This window comes from Meriones unguiculatus, chromosome 6 (assembly GCF_030254825.1).
Source record: "Meriones unguiculatus strain TT.TT164.6M chromosome 6, Bangor_MerUng_6.1, whole genome shotgun sequence".
In the NCBI taxonomy this organism is placed as follows: Eukaryota; Metazoa; Chordata; class Mammalia; order Rodentia; family Muridae; genus Meriones; species Meriones unguiculatus.
The window spans coordinates 79,693,528-79,711,678 of record NC_083354.1 but is presented as its reverse complement, the minus strand read 5'-3'; the positions used below and the strand labels follow the sequence as shown (position 1 = coordinate 79,711,678).

The window sequence follows — 18,151 nt, the reverse complement described above, 5'->3', positions numbered from 1 at the left end:
GAGCAGGCCACTTCACATCACTCAGTTGCTAAAGATGATGAAGCAGAATTTGCTTTGAGCTGGAGCCTCATCTGACCTTTACCACCAGTGACTAGCAAGTGCCAGAATTTTTTTCTATTTAAACAAATAGTATATTTTACTACCCTCTCTTACACTAATCAAAAAATAATATTATCATTATTATTAAAGTACACAGTAGCTAAGCAAAAATAAAGTTAATAGAGAGGTTATAGATCTTTTGAAATATTCTTTGTTTTGTATGAGCCCTAGATGTTATATATTGGCTGTTTGAGTTTGCTTCTCTGTTGCCATAGTAAGCACTGGAACCAGAAGCAACCTGAGGAAGGAAAAGGCTTATTTTGCTTACAGGTTATAGTCCATCACTGAGGGAAGCCAAAGCAGGAACCCAAATTGAGAACCTGAAGGCTGGAGGTGAAGCAGAGCTCGCTGATAATGCTGTTTATTGATTTACTCCCTCCGGCCTGCTCAGCCACCTTTCTTAGAAAGCTCAGATCCTCATGCTCAGAAGTGATACCACCCACAGAGTGGTGGACCTTCCCATATCAATTATCAATTAAGAACATGCCTCACACTGATGGCCACAGACTAATGGTTCCAGGCAGTTTCTCAGTGGAGGTTCCCTCTCCCAGGTGTGTCAAGTTGACCATCAAGGTTGGCCCCTTTCAGTGGACCAGTGGAAGGAGGTGGGGGAGAGGGAGGGAGGAAGGAGGGGGAGGAGGTGAGGAAGGGAGCTTCAGTCGGGATATATAATGAATAAATTGTGAAGCAAAAAAATTAAAATTAAAATTAAAAAAAAAAACAACACAAAGTTAGCCATCACACTGGCCAACCAACGAAAGCACATTTCTCTCGGTCAAGTTATACCCAGATACAAATACTTAGCTAGAATACCCAGGATTTCCTGAAATGCGGTATTTCTCAGAAATGCAACAAGGTATTAGCCTCCTCTGCCAGCCAATCCCCTAAGTATTCCCATACATTGAAGAATATGAAAATTAAAGTTAATTTTCTTTGTAGGAGTACCATTATGTCTGTCCAACTTATTCAGTGCTAAAACATGAAACAAATTCTCGTAGAACTTTGCTGGAATAACTGCACCGAATAAAACTGTCAAGGTGAAAGTTATAAAGGCCAGCTGTTGTTCCAAGTTCACAAACAGTAGTTCCAGCAGTGGTTGTGGTTACTGGGGTTTAAATTTAGAAAAATCTGTGTGTGAAAATAATCTTTACAAGTTATGTCAGAAGATGCCAATAAGCTCTTTCCAACCCAAAGTAATGGATAACATGGTCCGAGTCACTGAGTTCCTGTGCTGCCCTGCTCTCTGTACTGGGACTCCTCACAGTTCATCATTGAAAACGTAATCAGACACGCAGCACACCACTCAGTGAAGCCATGAGACGCTTTGTCCAAGCATTGTGATACTAACGCCTCTTTACAATCACGTGTCTGAGTTTAATGAACTGTGCATTTCTCCCTATGCCTCCAGGATTTCACAGGCGTGCAGCCCCAGTGACTCGGAGGCAGTTCCCACACGGTGCACACAGGATGGACTATCTGCACTTCGAGGATGACAGTCGTGGGTGGTGGTTTGACATGGATATGGTGATCATCTATATTTATTCAGTGAACTGGGTCATTGGATTCATTGTTTTCTGCTTTCTTTGCTATTTTTTCTTTCCGTTTTAGGAATCATCATTCTCCGCCATGATTGAACAATCATAAATGTAAACAATGGCTTAAACATTTTGAAAGTATGCTTTGAAGTTTTTATAATGTTGCATTATAAAAATTGTTAGTGTTTATAGAAAATCTGAGGATAATGGATTTATTTATTAATTTCTTTCATGTAACAACCTAAACTTGATCTGAGAGCTGATCCAACAGCCATTTGCAATAGTGCACTATTAATTCCATAGATTTTACCTTAGAACTGGGGTCTCTAATTTTACAGTGTCATTTTTATACTTTCTATGATTGTAAAGACAGGTTTTACATCCATTTTAAAATAGTAAAAATATGAAATGAATAATCTGGATGAATAGTGTCAATATTACTCAGATGTTTAGTCAAGCACTATGTATTCTTGGGCAAATGATGTGCATTAAAGATAAATGGTATTCTCTGGGAACTAATTAAGCAGGGTATATTGCATTTTGACTTCTGAATATCTCTACTTCTGTCTCCTATTACCAAAAATCTGACTATCCTTTTTGTAAAGACTTCATAGCTTTGGTGCAACATTTTTAACTATTATAAGAACAAGATACTACATGCAGCCAGACTAACACCCAATAGCTATGTTAGAGAGCCATATTAACACTTTCCAATTTCAAAATGAATCACTTGAGAAATGACAAATCTGACTTTTAGTAACCTAAATGACAATGCATGTCCCAACTGTAATTAATCTGGTGATTCATTTAACTAGAAGGTTGTCAAATATATTGTCAATGTGCAATAAAGAGTGGCTTTTACATTTTTTATTGTTGTTATTTGACTTAATGTGTGGAATAAGGAGTTGGATTTATATAAAGAAACACTCGCGTTTTATTATTATATTACAATAATTGTTAGAGTTAAGCTTAATATTTAAAAACTAAATATTTAAAAACTATATTGTTATAGTTTTCTGTATTGAAAGAAGAAAATATCTGAATTATTACAGTGTGCATAGGTAATGGGGAAGGTATCCTGATTCAAAAGTGAAGAAAACTAATCAAAAAGAGACATAAGCTTATGTATTTATTCAGACAGTTTTTTTTTAATTAGCAGTGATGAGCTGCTAATCCAACCTTTCTATCCTGTTGCAATCTGATTAAAAAAAAAAGAGTGACTTGTGGCACTAATAATACTACCATCATTCAAAACAGATAAGCAATTTAGACTGTAAATTGTCAGAGTCTGGTGTAATTGCTGACTATATCATTAGATGAACAGTATGATTTTCTAAGAAATATGCAGTGGTACAGATTTTTATTCTAATACTATACTTGTTTCTGTTTTCACAATTATATCTGTGAAAAATATAATCAAATACATAAGACTCATCAAATCCAGAAACATAAAATTAATACAAATTACAAAGAGATGTATATTTGTGTTTATAAATTAATATTTATAATCACTAACTTATGTTCTAGATAAAAATAATGTGACTAAAGGGAAAAATTAGTCCTCCCACAGTACATGTATAGATCAAACAGTTACAATTCGAACAGGGACAATATATTAGAACTTTAAAAAGTTAAAGCTATAAATCTCAGTATCTACATTGATAGTCTGCAGGGCAGAGCTTTTCAGAGGTCCCCTGTGTCAGGCTCCTGACTTGTTCCCTCTTTTCTCCTTCTTCTGATGTCCAGCCTCTTTGCCTTTCTGGGTAGGAATTGAGCATTTTAGCAAGAGTCCTCCCTCTTGATTACTTTCTTTAGGTGTACAGATTTTAGTAGGTTATCCTATATTATATGTCTATATGAGTGAGTATATACCGTGTGCATCCCTCTACTGCTGGGATAGCTCACTCAGGATGATCTTTTCCAGATCCCACCATTTACCTGCAAATTTCATGATTTCCTTGTTTTTTATTGCTGAGTAATATTCCATTGTGTAGATATACCACAATTGGAAGAATCCATTCCTCCACTGAGGGGCATCTGGGCTGTTTCCAGCTTCTGGCTATTACAAATAAGGCTGATACAAACATGGTTGAGAAATGTCCTTATTGTGTACTTGAGCCTCTTTTGGATATATACCTAGGAGTGGTATAGCTGGATCTTGGAAGCGCTGAGACTTATGGGCAACCTTTGGGCAGAGTGCAGGGAATCTTAGGAAAGAAGTGGGAAACAGTAAGACCTGGAGAGGACAGGAACTCCATAAGGAGAGCAACAGAGCCAAAAAATCTGAGCACAGGGGTCTTTCCTGAGACTGCTATTCCAACCAAGGACTATGCATGGAGATAACCTAAGACCCCTGCACAAATGTAGCCCATGGCAGTTCAGTATCCAAGTGGGTTCCATTGTGATAGGAACAGGGACTGTCTCTGACATGAACTGATTGGCCTGCTCTTTAATTACCTACCCCTGAGGGGGAAGCAGCATTACCAGGCCACAGAAGAAGACAATGCAGCCACTCCTGATGAGACCTAATTGACTAGGATCAGAAGGAAGGAAAAGAAGTCCTCCCCTATCAGTGGACTTGGGGAGGGGCATGCATGCAGAGGGTGGAGGAAGGGAGAGATTGGGACAGGAGGAGGGAGGGAACCATGGGGAGGGGGATACAAAGTGAGTAAAGTGTAATTAATAAAGAAAAATTATTAATTAAAATTAAAAAAAGTTAAAGCTATTTTCCAGGAAATTCCTGGCTTATGTGCCCTAGGAAATAAATCTTGACTCGTCCCTAAATTATTTTATACTTTTATCATATAGAAATGAAGGAAATAAACAATAATGTAGACATGTATTTCACAGAAAACATTCATTTTGTCTCTGGCACATATTAGCTATTGTTTTGTACCTGTAACCTACATACAAACATCTACATACCCATCCTAACACTAAAGTAATTAAGTTTAGAAAGCAACTATAAATCTCTAACTTTACTCCAAAATATTATTACTTTTTATAGAACTGGAGTTTAAAGCTACAAAACACTAAGTGTAGTGTTTCCTAGAGATACCACAGGTAAGTCTAAGATTTCCAGACACTGAGACAAGGACACAAGAGGACAGAATGTAAGCATGCTTCTTGGTCAAGTAATTTGTCTATTAAAAGCATGGCATGTATTTCCTTCCTTCCCAGCATCTGTGGGACACAGAGCACCTAACCCACCTACCCCATCCAGGAATCATCCAGCTCCCACCTTTCCCTCTGTCTAGCAGAACAGCCACCCTCCCCTTTGGTCGGTGTTTGCTCCTTTTGATCTCCAGCAACTGGGTGACTCCATACCCAGTAATAAAATAACTCTCTCCCACATTCTGGCACACGATCACCAGGCAGATAACATCTGAATTCATGAATTAGCTTTTTTATATGTCTGTGTGTGTGTGACATGCATGTGGATGCATGAGAAAGCCAGAAGAAGACACTGGAACCCGTAAAGCTGGAGTTACAGGCAGTGTCACCTGAGAAGACTTGGGTCCTGGGAACCAAACTCCTGTGCTCAGGATGATCAACAGCACTTTTAACAGCTATGACAGCTCTCTAACTCCAAGAATTTAAAGTAACACAAAAACTCATAAAATTTCATTTTTCAATAAATAACCAAAAAAAGGAAAAGAAAAATCCTAAATCTAATGAAATACAATCTTTGTCCCTAGTAATACTATTTCAAAAGTTTGAGCCTATGATCTATCACCAACAACAATTTCTGTTGCCATGGAGTTTTAGTGCTGAAGCTTAATTTTGGATATTCATAATACCTGAACTGAGCCACATTTCTAAATAGACTGAGTAAATTATTTCCTGTTTCAGAGAATTTCATGGATACAGACAATGCATTTTGACCAACTCTAATCCCCATTTCCTTTTTCCAGTTCCTCTCCCATCCTTCAAACTTGTCCATCTCAATTGTTTACGAGCACTGAGTCAAGGTAGTTCTAACTCTCTCCGTGTGAGTTCAGGGCCGTTTACTTTGTGGTGCCCCACTGCTTGGGGCCTGAACTGAAAACTGACTGTTCCTTCCCCAGAAGCCATCAGTTGCTGGTAGTCCCTCCGTTAGCACTGGAATGTGTGAGCCCCACCCCATCCATGCTGGCCTTTTATATGGATGGCTCTAGCCCAGGACTTGTGCTGTCACAGCCTCAGTGAGGTCACACATGCAACTGACCCATCATGTCAGGAAAGACCATTTCACTGAAGTCTTGCACTGCATCTGACTCACATCCTTCCTACCATCCTTCCCACAGATCCTTGAGCCTTGAGAGGAAGGGCCATGAAGGCGATGTCCCATTTAGGGCTGAGCACTCTGTGGTCTCTTACTCTCTGACCATTGGCTGCTTGTGCGGTTCAGTAGTAAGTATTATATACTGCAAAAAGAAGTTTCTCAGTTGAAGGCTGAGAGATGCACTAATCTGTGGTTATAAAGGAATTACTTAGGTGGTTTAATCATAGCCATTTCACAGGATAATAGTAGTGGGTTCAATTTCAGGAATTTGCTTGCTATCTTATTGTTCAAGTGAAATCAAAATGACTTATGATGATTAATCTCACCTGTCAATTACTTGGGATTTAAAAGCATCCCAGAAGCAAATCTCCTGCTTTGTCTATGAGGGATTTTCTAGAACATATTACTGAAGTGGAAAGACCTGCCCTCAATGTGGGTGGCATGATTCCATGGGCTGGAGTTCCAAAACAAAAAGGAGAAAGGGAGGTAGGAGCAGCTTTCACCTTCTCTCCCTCCTCCTGACTGTAGCTGCCATGTGAAGAACCACCTCAAACCCCTGCCACTCATCTGCTATGTTCAACTGCCCACTGGAACCATAAGACCAAATAAACCCTTCCCTGCTTAAGCTGATTTCGTCAGGGCATGCTGTCATTGAAGTGTGATAAATTATTTAACACATTACTGTTGGAAGGAAATTGTTCTGCTCTTGTCTTTTATTATCAGAGATAAATCAGGAATCACATGTGTTCACAAATCCACTTCTGAATATAGTAAGCTCACAAGAAAGCAGAATGAAATGAAGGCTGCACTGCTGAATTCCGGTTCCTTCTCCTAGATAAACTTCCACTTACCTTAGCTGTGTTCCTGTGCACAACTTCTGTGGTTGGCACTCTTCACTAATATAAATACTAACTCAGTGTGCCTTTCACTTTCCACAAAGTAAGGGAAGGAGGCAATTTTGCCCTCGTTACACTAGGCATAGCTCTTAACTGAGAAAATTGTGGAAGACTTAAAGACTGGAACCTTTTACTTAGAAACATAATTTTCAAAAAACTGTCAAAGAAAAGGTAAATTTAGGAAGTATCACCAATCAGCTCACTAATAACAAACCAATTATGAATTTGTTCCAGTCTGGCTTTAGCTAATCTATAATACAGTTTGTTAGTAAATACTATGCTACTACCTCCTCTCATTTCACTTTGGGAAGAAAGGCTGCTTTGGCAGGAATGAGAATGGCAAGTACGCTGCATAAAGCCCATGTTTTCCAGTCATTAATGTGAAAGTTCAGTACTTTAACAAGTACTGTATCACAGAATTCCAACAAGGTTGAAAGAATTATAATTACCAGTAGTGAGAGCAAATACATATGTGTGTGTGTGTGTGTATCAATTAGACAGAAAAATAGTCAATATTAAGTGAAAAAGGTTACTATACAAATAAATATTGTGAAGAGCATGACTTCATTTAATAATAAACACTAGACTGTTTATACTTAAATTAGAAATGTTTTTTAGTGTTTTCAGTTTTTAGCACAACACAATGAAAAGTCAAAAGTTACAAGACTTGATAAAAATTAAATGAAAAGAACATTTAGAGCAAATCCCTAGAATTCTGGGATGACACAAACAATCAAGATTCTATTACTATGGGTAACACTGCTAAAATTGGTCATATTCACTTGGGCACTAACAAAACATACGAATTATATAACATTTAGTCAGAATCAGAATTCTCATATGCATTTTCACTAATGTTGGGGAACGTTCTTAGGCCTTGCTTTCTCGCAGTTCTAAGTTGGTGCAAATGCTCCTTCATCTCTGGAGAAATATGGTAGATTCTTCCTTCTATGCCAGGCACTGCAATTACTCTTAATGGCTCATTTGCTTCTTCCTCAAAGGCTAGAAATACAGTAAAACCAGTTAAAATATTCATAGTCTCCAAAATAAATACTCTAAAATCATAACCAAAGCTTTACTAGAAAACACAAAGTGAAATTTATAAACAATAGTGAAATTCTGTTTCTCCACCTTCACAATCAATATTTACCCACAAATAAAAGTACATTAAACATACGAAATCTATAGACAAAAATGCATCAATTCATTTTTACTATAAGCTATTGAATACTTAAATTACAAATGTTTGAGGAAATAAATATGCTTACCTTGATTTGAACATTATACAATGTATGCACATATGAAAATATCACATGATACACATAATACAATTTTATGTGTCCTTTTTTTAAACTTTTAAAGTATTACAACATATTACCGCAAGTGGATTTATTTATCATATTTTTAATTTTTGAGAATTTTATACATGTGTCCTATATTTACATCATTTCTACCTCTCTCTTTTCCTTACAAAAACTCTCATCACACTACTCCCTCTCAAATTCATGATACTTCTTTAGTTTTTGTTAAATATATGGGCTGTGTGTGTGTGACAGCCTGATGAACCATTTAGTGGTGATCATATGTGACAGTTGTCATTTTGTCTTCCATTTTACATTTTTGAAAAATAATTAGAGAAAAAGTATTGTCAGTATAATTAAAAGGAAAAAAAAAACACCTGTGTTAAAAAATAATTCAGGAGAGATCCTGGGTGACAGTGCCGATCTTACACTGTGTCTGATCAGGAGGATAACAGTGATTGCACAGTGACCTACAGACCGAACTGTGGGCTCCAAAACACCAGTGACTGTGATTTCCAGGTGAGAGGAAACCCCACGGTGAGGGAAACAAGTGGGCTTGGCCTCAGGTCACTCAGCTAACCCCTGGAAAAGTTCCTCAATTCCCGCCAGCAATTGGTCTCCAGTGTCCAGTGTGCTTCACTCACTGGACAGTGAAAACCTTCTGGGTACTAGGGCATGCTGCTCCAGCCTCAGGCCTCCTGACCCTCCTGACCTCCCAGGAGTCATGGGAACCCCAGAGACCAATCCAAAGCTCAACCTCTCTCTGCAGGGAGACCAACCAAACCTCTGGGCTTGCTGGTTCTTTAAGAAGGCTGTGCCCAGCCAACAGTTCTGGGCAGCTGCAGCTCATTAATCTGAGAGCAAAAAATCAGTGGCAGGGCAGCTGTTTCCGTGACTTCCCCTGGTGAGAGGAGAGCCCCTGGGCTACTGAGAAGTCCAGTTAGTCCACAGGATCATACACCTAAGGAGAGCCCTGGCAATTCCCTGAGAATCACCCGCCAGTCTAAGATCATACCCACCAATCTAAGGAGGGTTCCTATGGGAACATCCAGCTTCCTTCTCAGGGCTTTTCATGCACTCCCCTTTCCCAGGACTCCAGTGGGCACCAAAAACTATCAGCCAATGCCAGAGACAACCAGACGGGTAGAGGCCAGTGTAAAAACACAATCAACAAAAGCCCAAGCAATATGACATCTCCAGAACCCAGTTATCCCAAAGCAACCAGCCCTGGATACCCTAACACAACTGAAACCCAAGAAAATGACCTTAAAGATATGCTTATGAAGATGATATCAGAGGAAACAAAATCTATAAAGAAATACAGAAAGATACAGTCAAACAGATTGAGCCATTAGAGAGGCCTGTAGAGAGGAAATGAATAAGTCACTCAAAGAAATACAGGCAAACATAAAAAAAACAGGTGAAAAAAATCAATAAAACAGTTCAAGATCTGAAGATGGAAACAATTTTTAAAAAGCACAAACTGAATAAATCCTAAAAAGAGAGACCTTGAAGAAAACAGGAACTATAGAGATAAGCATCAATAAGGGAATACAAGAGATGGAGGAAAGACTCTCAGGTGTAGAAGATACAATGGAAGAAATCAATCAAAGAAAATTTAAAATCTAAAAAATTCCTGACACAAAACATCCAGGAAATCAAGGACAACATAAAGAGATGAAACCTAAGAATGATAGGAATACAGGAAAGAGAAGATTCCCAGCTCCAAGGCCCAGCAGAAATTTTCAATAAAATCATAGAAGAAAATTTCCCCAGTCTAAAGAAAGAGATGCCTATCAGGATACAAGAGGCCTACAGAACACCAAATAGATTAGACCAGAAAAGAATATCATCTCACTACATAATAATAAAAACACCAAATGTACAGAACAAAGAAAAAAATATTAAAAGCTTCAAGGGAAAAAGGCCAAGTAACATATAATGGTATAATGGCAAACCTGTCTGAATCACACCTGATCTTTAAGTAGAGACCATAAAAGCCAGAAGGGCCTGGGCAGACATCTTGCAAACCCTAAGAAACCACAGATACCAGGCCAGGCTACTATACCCAGCAAAACTTTCAATCACCATAGATGAAGAAAACAAGATATTCATGACAAAACCAAATTTAAACACTATCTATGCACAAACCAAGCATTACAGAAGATAATAGAAAGAAAACTCCCACCCAAAGGAGTTAACTACCCCCCTCCAAAGAAAAACGGGATATAAGTAACTTCACTACAACAAAACCAAAAGTAGACAAGCATACAAACATACTACCACAACCAACACCAAAATAAAAATAACTAACAGTCATTGGTCATTAATCTCTCAACACCAATGGACTCAACTCTCCAATAAAAAGACATGGACAAACAGAATGGATACATAAAAAAGACCCAACATTCTGCTGCATACTAAAAACACCTCAGCCACGGATATACATTGCCTGACAGTAAAGGGTTAGAAGAAGGTTTTCCAAACAAACAGACCCAAGAAGTAAGCTGGAGTAGCCATTCTAATATCTAATAAAAGACTTTCAACCAAAATTAATAAAAAGAGGTGAGGAACTCTACTTCATGCTCATCAAAGGAAAACTCCACCAAGATGACATCTCAATTCTGAACACCTATGCCACAAATACAAGGGCACCCACATTGTAAAGGAAACAATAAAGCTTAAACTACACAATGATCTCCACACATTAATAGTGGAAGACTTTAACAACCCACTCTCACCAAAGGAAAGGTCAATGAAAGAGAAACTAAACCAAGACATAACGACACAAACAGATGTCATGAAGCAAATGGTCCTAGCAGACATCTACAGAACTTTTCACCAAAACACAAAAGAATATATCCTCCTCTAAGAACCTTATGGAACCCTTCCAAAATTGACCATATAACTGGGCACAAAGCAAGCCTCAACAGATACAAGAGGACTGAAATAACACCTTGTATCCTATCAGAGCACCACAAACTAAAATAAAGCTGGACCTCAAAAACAAAAATAACAAGAAAAGTACACGTGGAAACTGAATAACTTTCTACTCAGTAAGAAATATGTCAGAGAAGAAATAAAGAAAGAAATTAAAGACTTCCTAAAATTCAATGAAAATGAAGGTACAACATAACCAAACTTATGGGACACAATGAAAGCAGTTCTAAGAGGAAAGTTCATAGCAATAAGTGCCTTCATAAAGAGATTGGACATCTCATACAAGCAATTTAATGGCACATCTAAAAGCCCTAGGGTATTAAAAAAAAAAAAAAAGGCAGACACTCACAAGAAAAGTAGATGGCTGGAAAAAAAAATCAAACTCAGGGCTGAAATCAATAAATTAAAAACAAAAAGAACAATTCAAAGAATTAACAAAACCAAGAGCTGGTTCATTTAGAAACTCAACAAGATAAACAAACCCTTAAACAAACTAAATGGCAGAGAGACACTATCCAAATCAACAAAATCAAAAATGAAAAGAGAGACATAAAAACAGACACTGAGGAAATCCAAAGAATCATTAGGTCTTACCTCAAAAGCCTATGTGCCACAAAATTTGAAAATGTAAATGAAATGGATAATTTTCTTGATAGATTCCAGTTACCAAAATTGAATCAAGATCAGGTAAATAAATTAAATAGTCCTATATCCGCTAAGGAAATAGAAGCAGTCATCAAGTCTCACCCCAACTCCCCTCCAAAAAAACAAACAAAAAACAAAAACAAACAAACAAAAAAAAACACCCAGGGCCAGATGGGTTCAGTGCAGAATTCTACCAGACCTTCAAAAATGAGCTAATACCAATATTCTTCAAACTATTCAACAAAATAGAAATGGAAAGAATATTACCAAACTCATTCTATAAGACCACTGTCACCTAAACGACACAAAGACCAATAAAGAAGAGAATTTCAGACCAAATTCTCTTATGAACACTGTTGTAAAAGTACTCAATAAAACGCTCTCAAACCAAATCCATGAACACATCAAAAATATCATTCAACATGACCAAGTAGGCTTCATCCCAGGCATGCAGGGGTGGTTCAATATATGAAAATCCATCAATGTAATACACCATATAAACTGAATGAAAAAAAAATGAATTGTCATCTCCTTAGATGCCAGAAAAGCATTTGACAAAATCCACCACTCGTTTGGGTTTAAAGTCTTGGAGAGATCATAGATACAAGGCACATACCTAAACATAGTAAAGGCAATATACAGCAAACCAAATGCAGAGAAACTTAAATTGATCCCTCTGGAATGAGGGATAAGGCAAGGCTTCCCACTCTCTCCATATTTCTTCAATATAGTACTTGAAATGATAGCTAGAGCAATAGAGAAATTAAAAGGGGATGCAAATTAGAAAGGAAGATTTCAAAGTACCACTATTCCCACATAATATGATAGTATACAAAGTGACCCCAAAAATTCTACCATGGAACTCCTACTGCTTCATCAAAGTGGCTGGATACAAAATTAACTTTAAAAAATCAGTAGCCCTCCTGTATATAAAAGACAAATGAGCTGAGAATGAAATTTTAAAAAAGACTCTTCACAATAGCCACAAAAAACATAAAGTATCTTGGTATAACTCTAACCAAGCAAGTGAAAGACTTGTATGAAAGTCTCTGAAGAAAGAAATTGAAGAAGATGTCAGAAGATGGAAAGATCTCCCATGTTCATGAATCAGTAGGATAAACATAGTGAAAATGGCCATCTTACCAAAAGAAACCTACAGATTCAATGAAATCCCCATCAAAATACCAACACAATTTTCATAGACCTTGAAAGAACAATTATCAACTTCATATGGAAAAACAAAACAGAACAAAAGAATATCTAAAACAGTCCTGTACAATTAAAAGTCTTCTAGAGGTATCTCCCTCTCTGATCTCAAAAATAATTGCATGGTGCTAGCATAGAAACAGACTGGTGGATCATCCAAATCAAAGACCCAGAAATAAACCCACACGCTTACTGACAATTGAATTTTGACAAAGCAGCAAAACCATACAATGGAAAAAAGATAGGATCTTCAACAAATAGTGCTGGTCTAACTGGATGTCTACATGTAGAAAAATACAAATAGATCCATATTTATCACCCTGCACTTAGCTAAAGTCCAAATGGATCAATGATCTCAACATAAAGCTAGACACACTAAATCTGCTAGAAGAAAAAGTGGGGAAGAGCCTTGAACTCATTGACACAGGAGTCAACTTCTTGAACAGAACATCAGTAGATCAAGCTCTAAGATCAACAATTAAATAGAAACTCACAAAAATGAAGAGCTTCTGTAAGACAAAGAACACTGTCCACAGAACAAAATGCCAGCCTACAGATTAGAAAAAGATCTTCACCAAGACTACATCTGACAGAGGGCTAATATCCAAAATATATAAAGAACTCAAGAAATTAAAATTCAACAAACAAAATAATCCAATTTTTAAAATGGAGTACAGAGACAGTCCCTATTCTTCTTACTAGGAAACCCACTTGGATACTGAGCTGCCATGGGCTACATCTGAGCAGGGGTTCTAGGTCATATCCATGAATGGTCCTTGGTTAAAGTATCAGTCTCAGAAAAGACATCTATGTTCAGATATTTTGGTACTGTTGCTCTCCTTGTGGAGCTCCTGCCCTCTCCAGGTCTTACTATCTCCCCCTTCTTTCACATGATTCCCTGACTCTGCCCAAAGTTTGGTTAAGAGTCTCAGTTCTGCTAGGCCACAGAGGAGGACTACACAGGCAGCCCTGAAGATACCTGATAAAACAGGGCCAGACAAAAGGGGAGGAGGTCCTCCCCAATCCGTGGACTTGGAAAGGGGCAGGGAGAAGATGAGGGAGGGAGTGTGGATTGGGAGGGAATAAGGGAGCAGGATACAGCTGGGATACAGAGTTAATAAAATGTAACTAATAATAACAAACAATAAAAAAAAGAGTCTCAGCATCTGATTTGATACACTGCTGGATAGAGTCTTTCAGAGGCCCTCTCTGGTAGGTTCCTGTCCTGTTTCCTGTTTTCTCCTTCTTCCAATGTCTTTCAGAGTTAGGAATGATCATTTTACCCAGGGTCCTCCCTCTTTAGGTGTACAGATTTTTGTATGTATGTCCTATAAGTCTATTATCCACTTATAAGTGAGTATATACCGTGTGTGTCTCTGTTTCTGGGATACCTCACTCAGGATGATCTTTTCTAGATCCCACCAATTATCTGCAAATTTCATGATTTCCTTGTTTTTAATTGCTGAGTAGTATTCCATTGTGCAAATGTATCACAAATTCTTTATCTATTCCTCCATTGAGGGACATCTGGGTTGTTTCCACGTTCTGGCTATTACCAATAAAGCAGCTACAAACATGATTGAACAAATGTTCTTGAGGTGTACTTGAGCATATTTTGAGAATATATGCCTAGGAGTAGTATATCTGGATCTTGAGGAAGCACTATTCCTAATTGTCTGAAAAAGTGCCAGACTGATTTCGAAAGTGGTTGTACAAGTTTACATTCCCACCAGCAGTGGAGGAGGGTTCCCCTTTCTCCACATCCTCTCCAGCATGTATTGTCACTTGAGTTTTTGATCTTAGTCATTCTGATGGTTGTAAGGTGAAATCTCAGGGTCACTTTGATTTGCATCTTCTTGATGACTAAGGACATTGAACATTTCTTTGAGTGTTTCTCTGCCATTTTATATTCCTCTACAGATAATTCTCTGTTTAGCTCTGTACCCCATTTTAGTTAGATTACTTGATTTGATGCTTTTTAACTTCTTGAGTTCTTTATATATTTTGGATATTAGCCCTCTGTCAGATACAGGGTTGGTGAAGATCCTTTCCCAGTCCTGACCACCCCCCTCCCTCCCACTTCTGATGGGGGAGCAGCCTTGCCAGGTCACAGAGGAGAGCAATGTAGCCAGTCCTGATGAGACCTGATAAGCTAGGTTCAGATGGAAGGGGAGGGGGACCTCCCCTATAGTGGACTTGGAGAGGGGCAGGGGAGAAAATGTGGGAGGGGGAATGGGATTGGGAGTGAATGAGGGAGGGGGCTACAGCTGGGATACAAAGTGAATAAACTGTGATTAATATAAAAAATAAAAATTCAATTAAAAATAAAAATAAATAAAAATGCAGCACAGAGCTAATCAGAGAATCCTCAACAGAGGAATACTGAATGGTACAGAAACATTTAAAGCAATGCTCAACCTCCTTAGTCTTCAGAAAAATGCAAATCAAAACGACCCTGAGATTTCACCTTATGCCCATCAGAATGGCTAAGATCAAAAACTCAAGTGACAGCACATGCTGGCAAGGATGTGGAGAAAGGGAACACTTCTCCATTGCTGGTGGGAGTGCAAACTTGTACAGCCACTTTGGAATCAATTTGGCACTTTCTCAGACTATTGGGAATAGTGCTACCTCAAGACCCTGCCATACCGCTGCTGGGCATACACCCAAAAGATGCTCCACCCTATGTCCATACGTCTATACCACAAGCACATTTGCTCAACTATGTTCATAGCCACTTTATCCATAATAGCCCGACTCTGGAAACAAACTTCATGCCCCTCAACCAAAGAATGTATACAGAAATCATGGTACATTTAGTATACTACTATTAAAAAGAAGGAAATCATGCAATTTGCAGCAAATGGATGGAACTAGAAAAGATCATCCTGAGTGAGGTAACCTAGAACCAGAAAGGCACACATGGTAAATACTCACTTATAAGCAGATATTAACCATATAATACAGGATACCCATACCACAATCCACAGACCTAAAGAGGCTAAATAATAAGGGGAAGCCTAGGGAGGATGCTTAACTTTCATCCAGAAGGGCAGAATATACACCAAAAGCAGTTGAAGAGAGGAAACAGGACGGAAGCCAACCATAGATGTCCTCTGAAAGACTCCACCGAGCATGGGATCAAAGCAGATGCTAAGACTCACAGCCAATCTTTCGGTATAGCACAGGAAGTCTTATGGAAGAAAGGAGTGGCAGAAGGACCTGGAGGGAACAAAAGCTCCACAAGGAGGGCAACAGAACCAACAAATCTGGGCCCAGAGGGTCCTGAAGAAATTGATGCACCAACCAAGGACCATGCATGGGGATGACCTAGACCCCCTGCTCAGATGTAGCCAATAGGCAGCTCCCTAGTAAGGGAAATGGGCTGTCTCTGACATGGACTTTATTGCCTGCTCTTTGATCACTTTCCCCTGGTGGGGTGGTCTTGACAGACCACAGAGGAAGAGCATGCAGGCAGTCCTAATGAGACTTGATAGGCTGGAGCCATATGGTAAGAGAGGATGTCTCCCCTTTCTGAGGTCTGGGGGCAGGGAGCAGAGAGAACAGGGAGAGATAAGAGAGGGAGAGGAGAGGAGGATGTAAAGTGAATAAATTATAAAAAATAAATTTGAATTTAAAAACATAAATAAAAGTTCAAAGAAATAATTAAATTTACCTCTAAAAAGTATAATCATAACTTTTAGAACTTAGATATATTTAGGAATGTAATTATTTATCAAAGAATCATCCAATTATAAAACTAATTATAGTTTGATAAGATTTGCCTTGGATTGTTGTTAAAGTGACCTTATAAAAAGAATTAAGCTCCTAAACTCAATCAATAAATGGAGATCTATATGCCAAAGTACAGTGTTTAACAAGACAAGACAAAATGCTTAATTGGACAGAAGTAAGCTAATTTGACAAGTTATAATTTCCATTATATTGTGACATAAATGCTGCAAAAGTAGCTGAAGATTGTGAAGCAGAAAAACCTGAAAAGGATAGGATTTCCTAGACCATGTCTGTTCTCCATAGCTTTGGATGCCAGTGTCTTCTTTGTAACTGTAGTCCCTTGCATCTGTCTTTTTATCTTGGAAAATAAAAATCAGCCTTTATTTTCTTCACATGTCCTCAGATACCAGAATGCCCATCTAAAGACCAGAGTCTAAGAAAATTTTACTCAAAAAGCAGTACATGAAACATACTATCACCTGTTTTTGATGGTGACTTGTTTGTTGTCGTAATCAAACTCATTCGATGGCCTGAAACACACTTCTTCTTTCCTTGCACAATTTTTATTGATTCGAAGTGATTCATGACGACTGTAGATAGCACCTGTGCCGTTTCAGTGTCAAACAATCGAGGGCAATTTTTAAACATACTGTAACCATCTTTCCCCTGAAATACAAAAACAAAATTCAGTCTTCTAAACCAGAAGTAATAAATATATCAAATACATATTTTAAATTTACTTCAATATTTAAAGTAATTCCTTAGCTTTGTGCATAAAAACATTATTTTCTTAAATCTAAGTTAATATACTTTAAATGTCCTAATCCATAAATCTAGAAATGATGGCTGTGATCATGGTGTCCTGGCTCTATTGTTTAGCTGCCTTGAGAATAGGCCATCTACAATCTCCCAAGTTGGTGTGAAAATCAAGTTAACCGAGAGGGAGTATTTAGAATAATACTGAAGAACTTAATCTGCAACCTTTTCTTTAAGAAACTTTTTCTTTAATCTGAAACTTTTTTTTAAGACAGGGTTTCTCTGTGTAGTCCTGGCTGTCCTAGAACTCACTCTGAAGACTAGGCTGCCCTTGAACTCAGATCTGCCTGCCTCTGCCTCCCGAGAGCTGGAACTGAGGTGTGTGCCACATCCACTGGCTCTGATCTGGAACTCACTACGCTTGTTACAAGTTCGTTTCACTTGGTACTTGGGATCAAATAGACACGAACACACTGAATTCATATGTGAAGTCCTTAAAATTCCATCATCTAAATTTCATTATAAGCGACAAACTATGATATAAGTAATTAAAATATGTCTGAAATAGAAATATTAAATGTTTTAGGAATATTCATCACTAAATTTGAATTTAGCAATCCATGACAGCACTTTAGGCTACACATTTCTGGCTACATTTGCTAGTCATTTAGGGAACAGAATTGGCATGCATGGATTTTAGATGGTCTGTGAATATGAATTTTTAAATGTAATCATGTTTATATACCGTGAGATAAATTTAATTCAATTCATGAA

General features: G+C 38.0%; 2 protein-coding genes across 4 annotated transcripts in view; one reads left to right on the top strand and one right to left on the bottom strand.

Annotated features, from left to right (window-relative positions):
* The window catches only part of Rnf180 (ring finger protein 180), a 153,084-nt gene extending 150,582 nt beyond the window's left edge, over positions 1-2,502 (top strand). For all 3 annotated transcript variants that reach the window (XM_060385689.1, XM_021654028.2, XM_021654029.2), the window contains exon 8: positions 1,508-2,502. In XM_060385689.1, the coding sequence (XP_060241672.1) occupies positions 1,508-1,707 (200 nt within the window). In that variant the 3' untranslated portion in view covers positions 1,708-2,502. The remainder of the gene's footprint in view (positions 1-1,507) is intronic.
* Positions 2,503-7,283: 4,781 nt separating this feature from the next.
* The window catches only part of LOC110558864 (trifunctional nucleotide phosphoesterase protein YfkN-like), a 49,286-nt gene continuing 38,418 nt past the window's right edge, over positions 7,284-18,151 (bottom strand). The window contains exons 7-8 of the mRNA XM_021654027.1: positions 17,101-17,287; positions 7,284-7,796 (exon numbers count right to left, since the gene is read on the bottom strand). Coding sequence (XP_021509702.1) covers positions 7,612-7,796; positions 17,101-17,287 — 372 coding nt within the window. The 3' untranslated portion in view covers positions 7,284-7,611. The remainder of the gene's footprint in view (positions 7,797-17,100; positions 17,288-18,151) is intronic.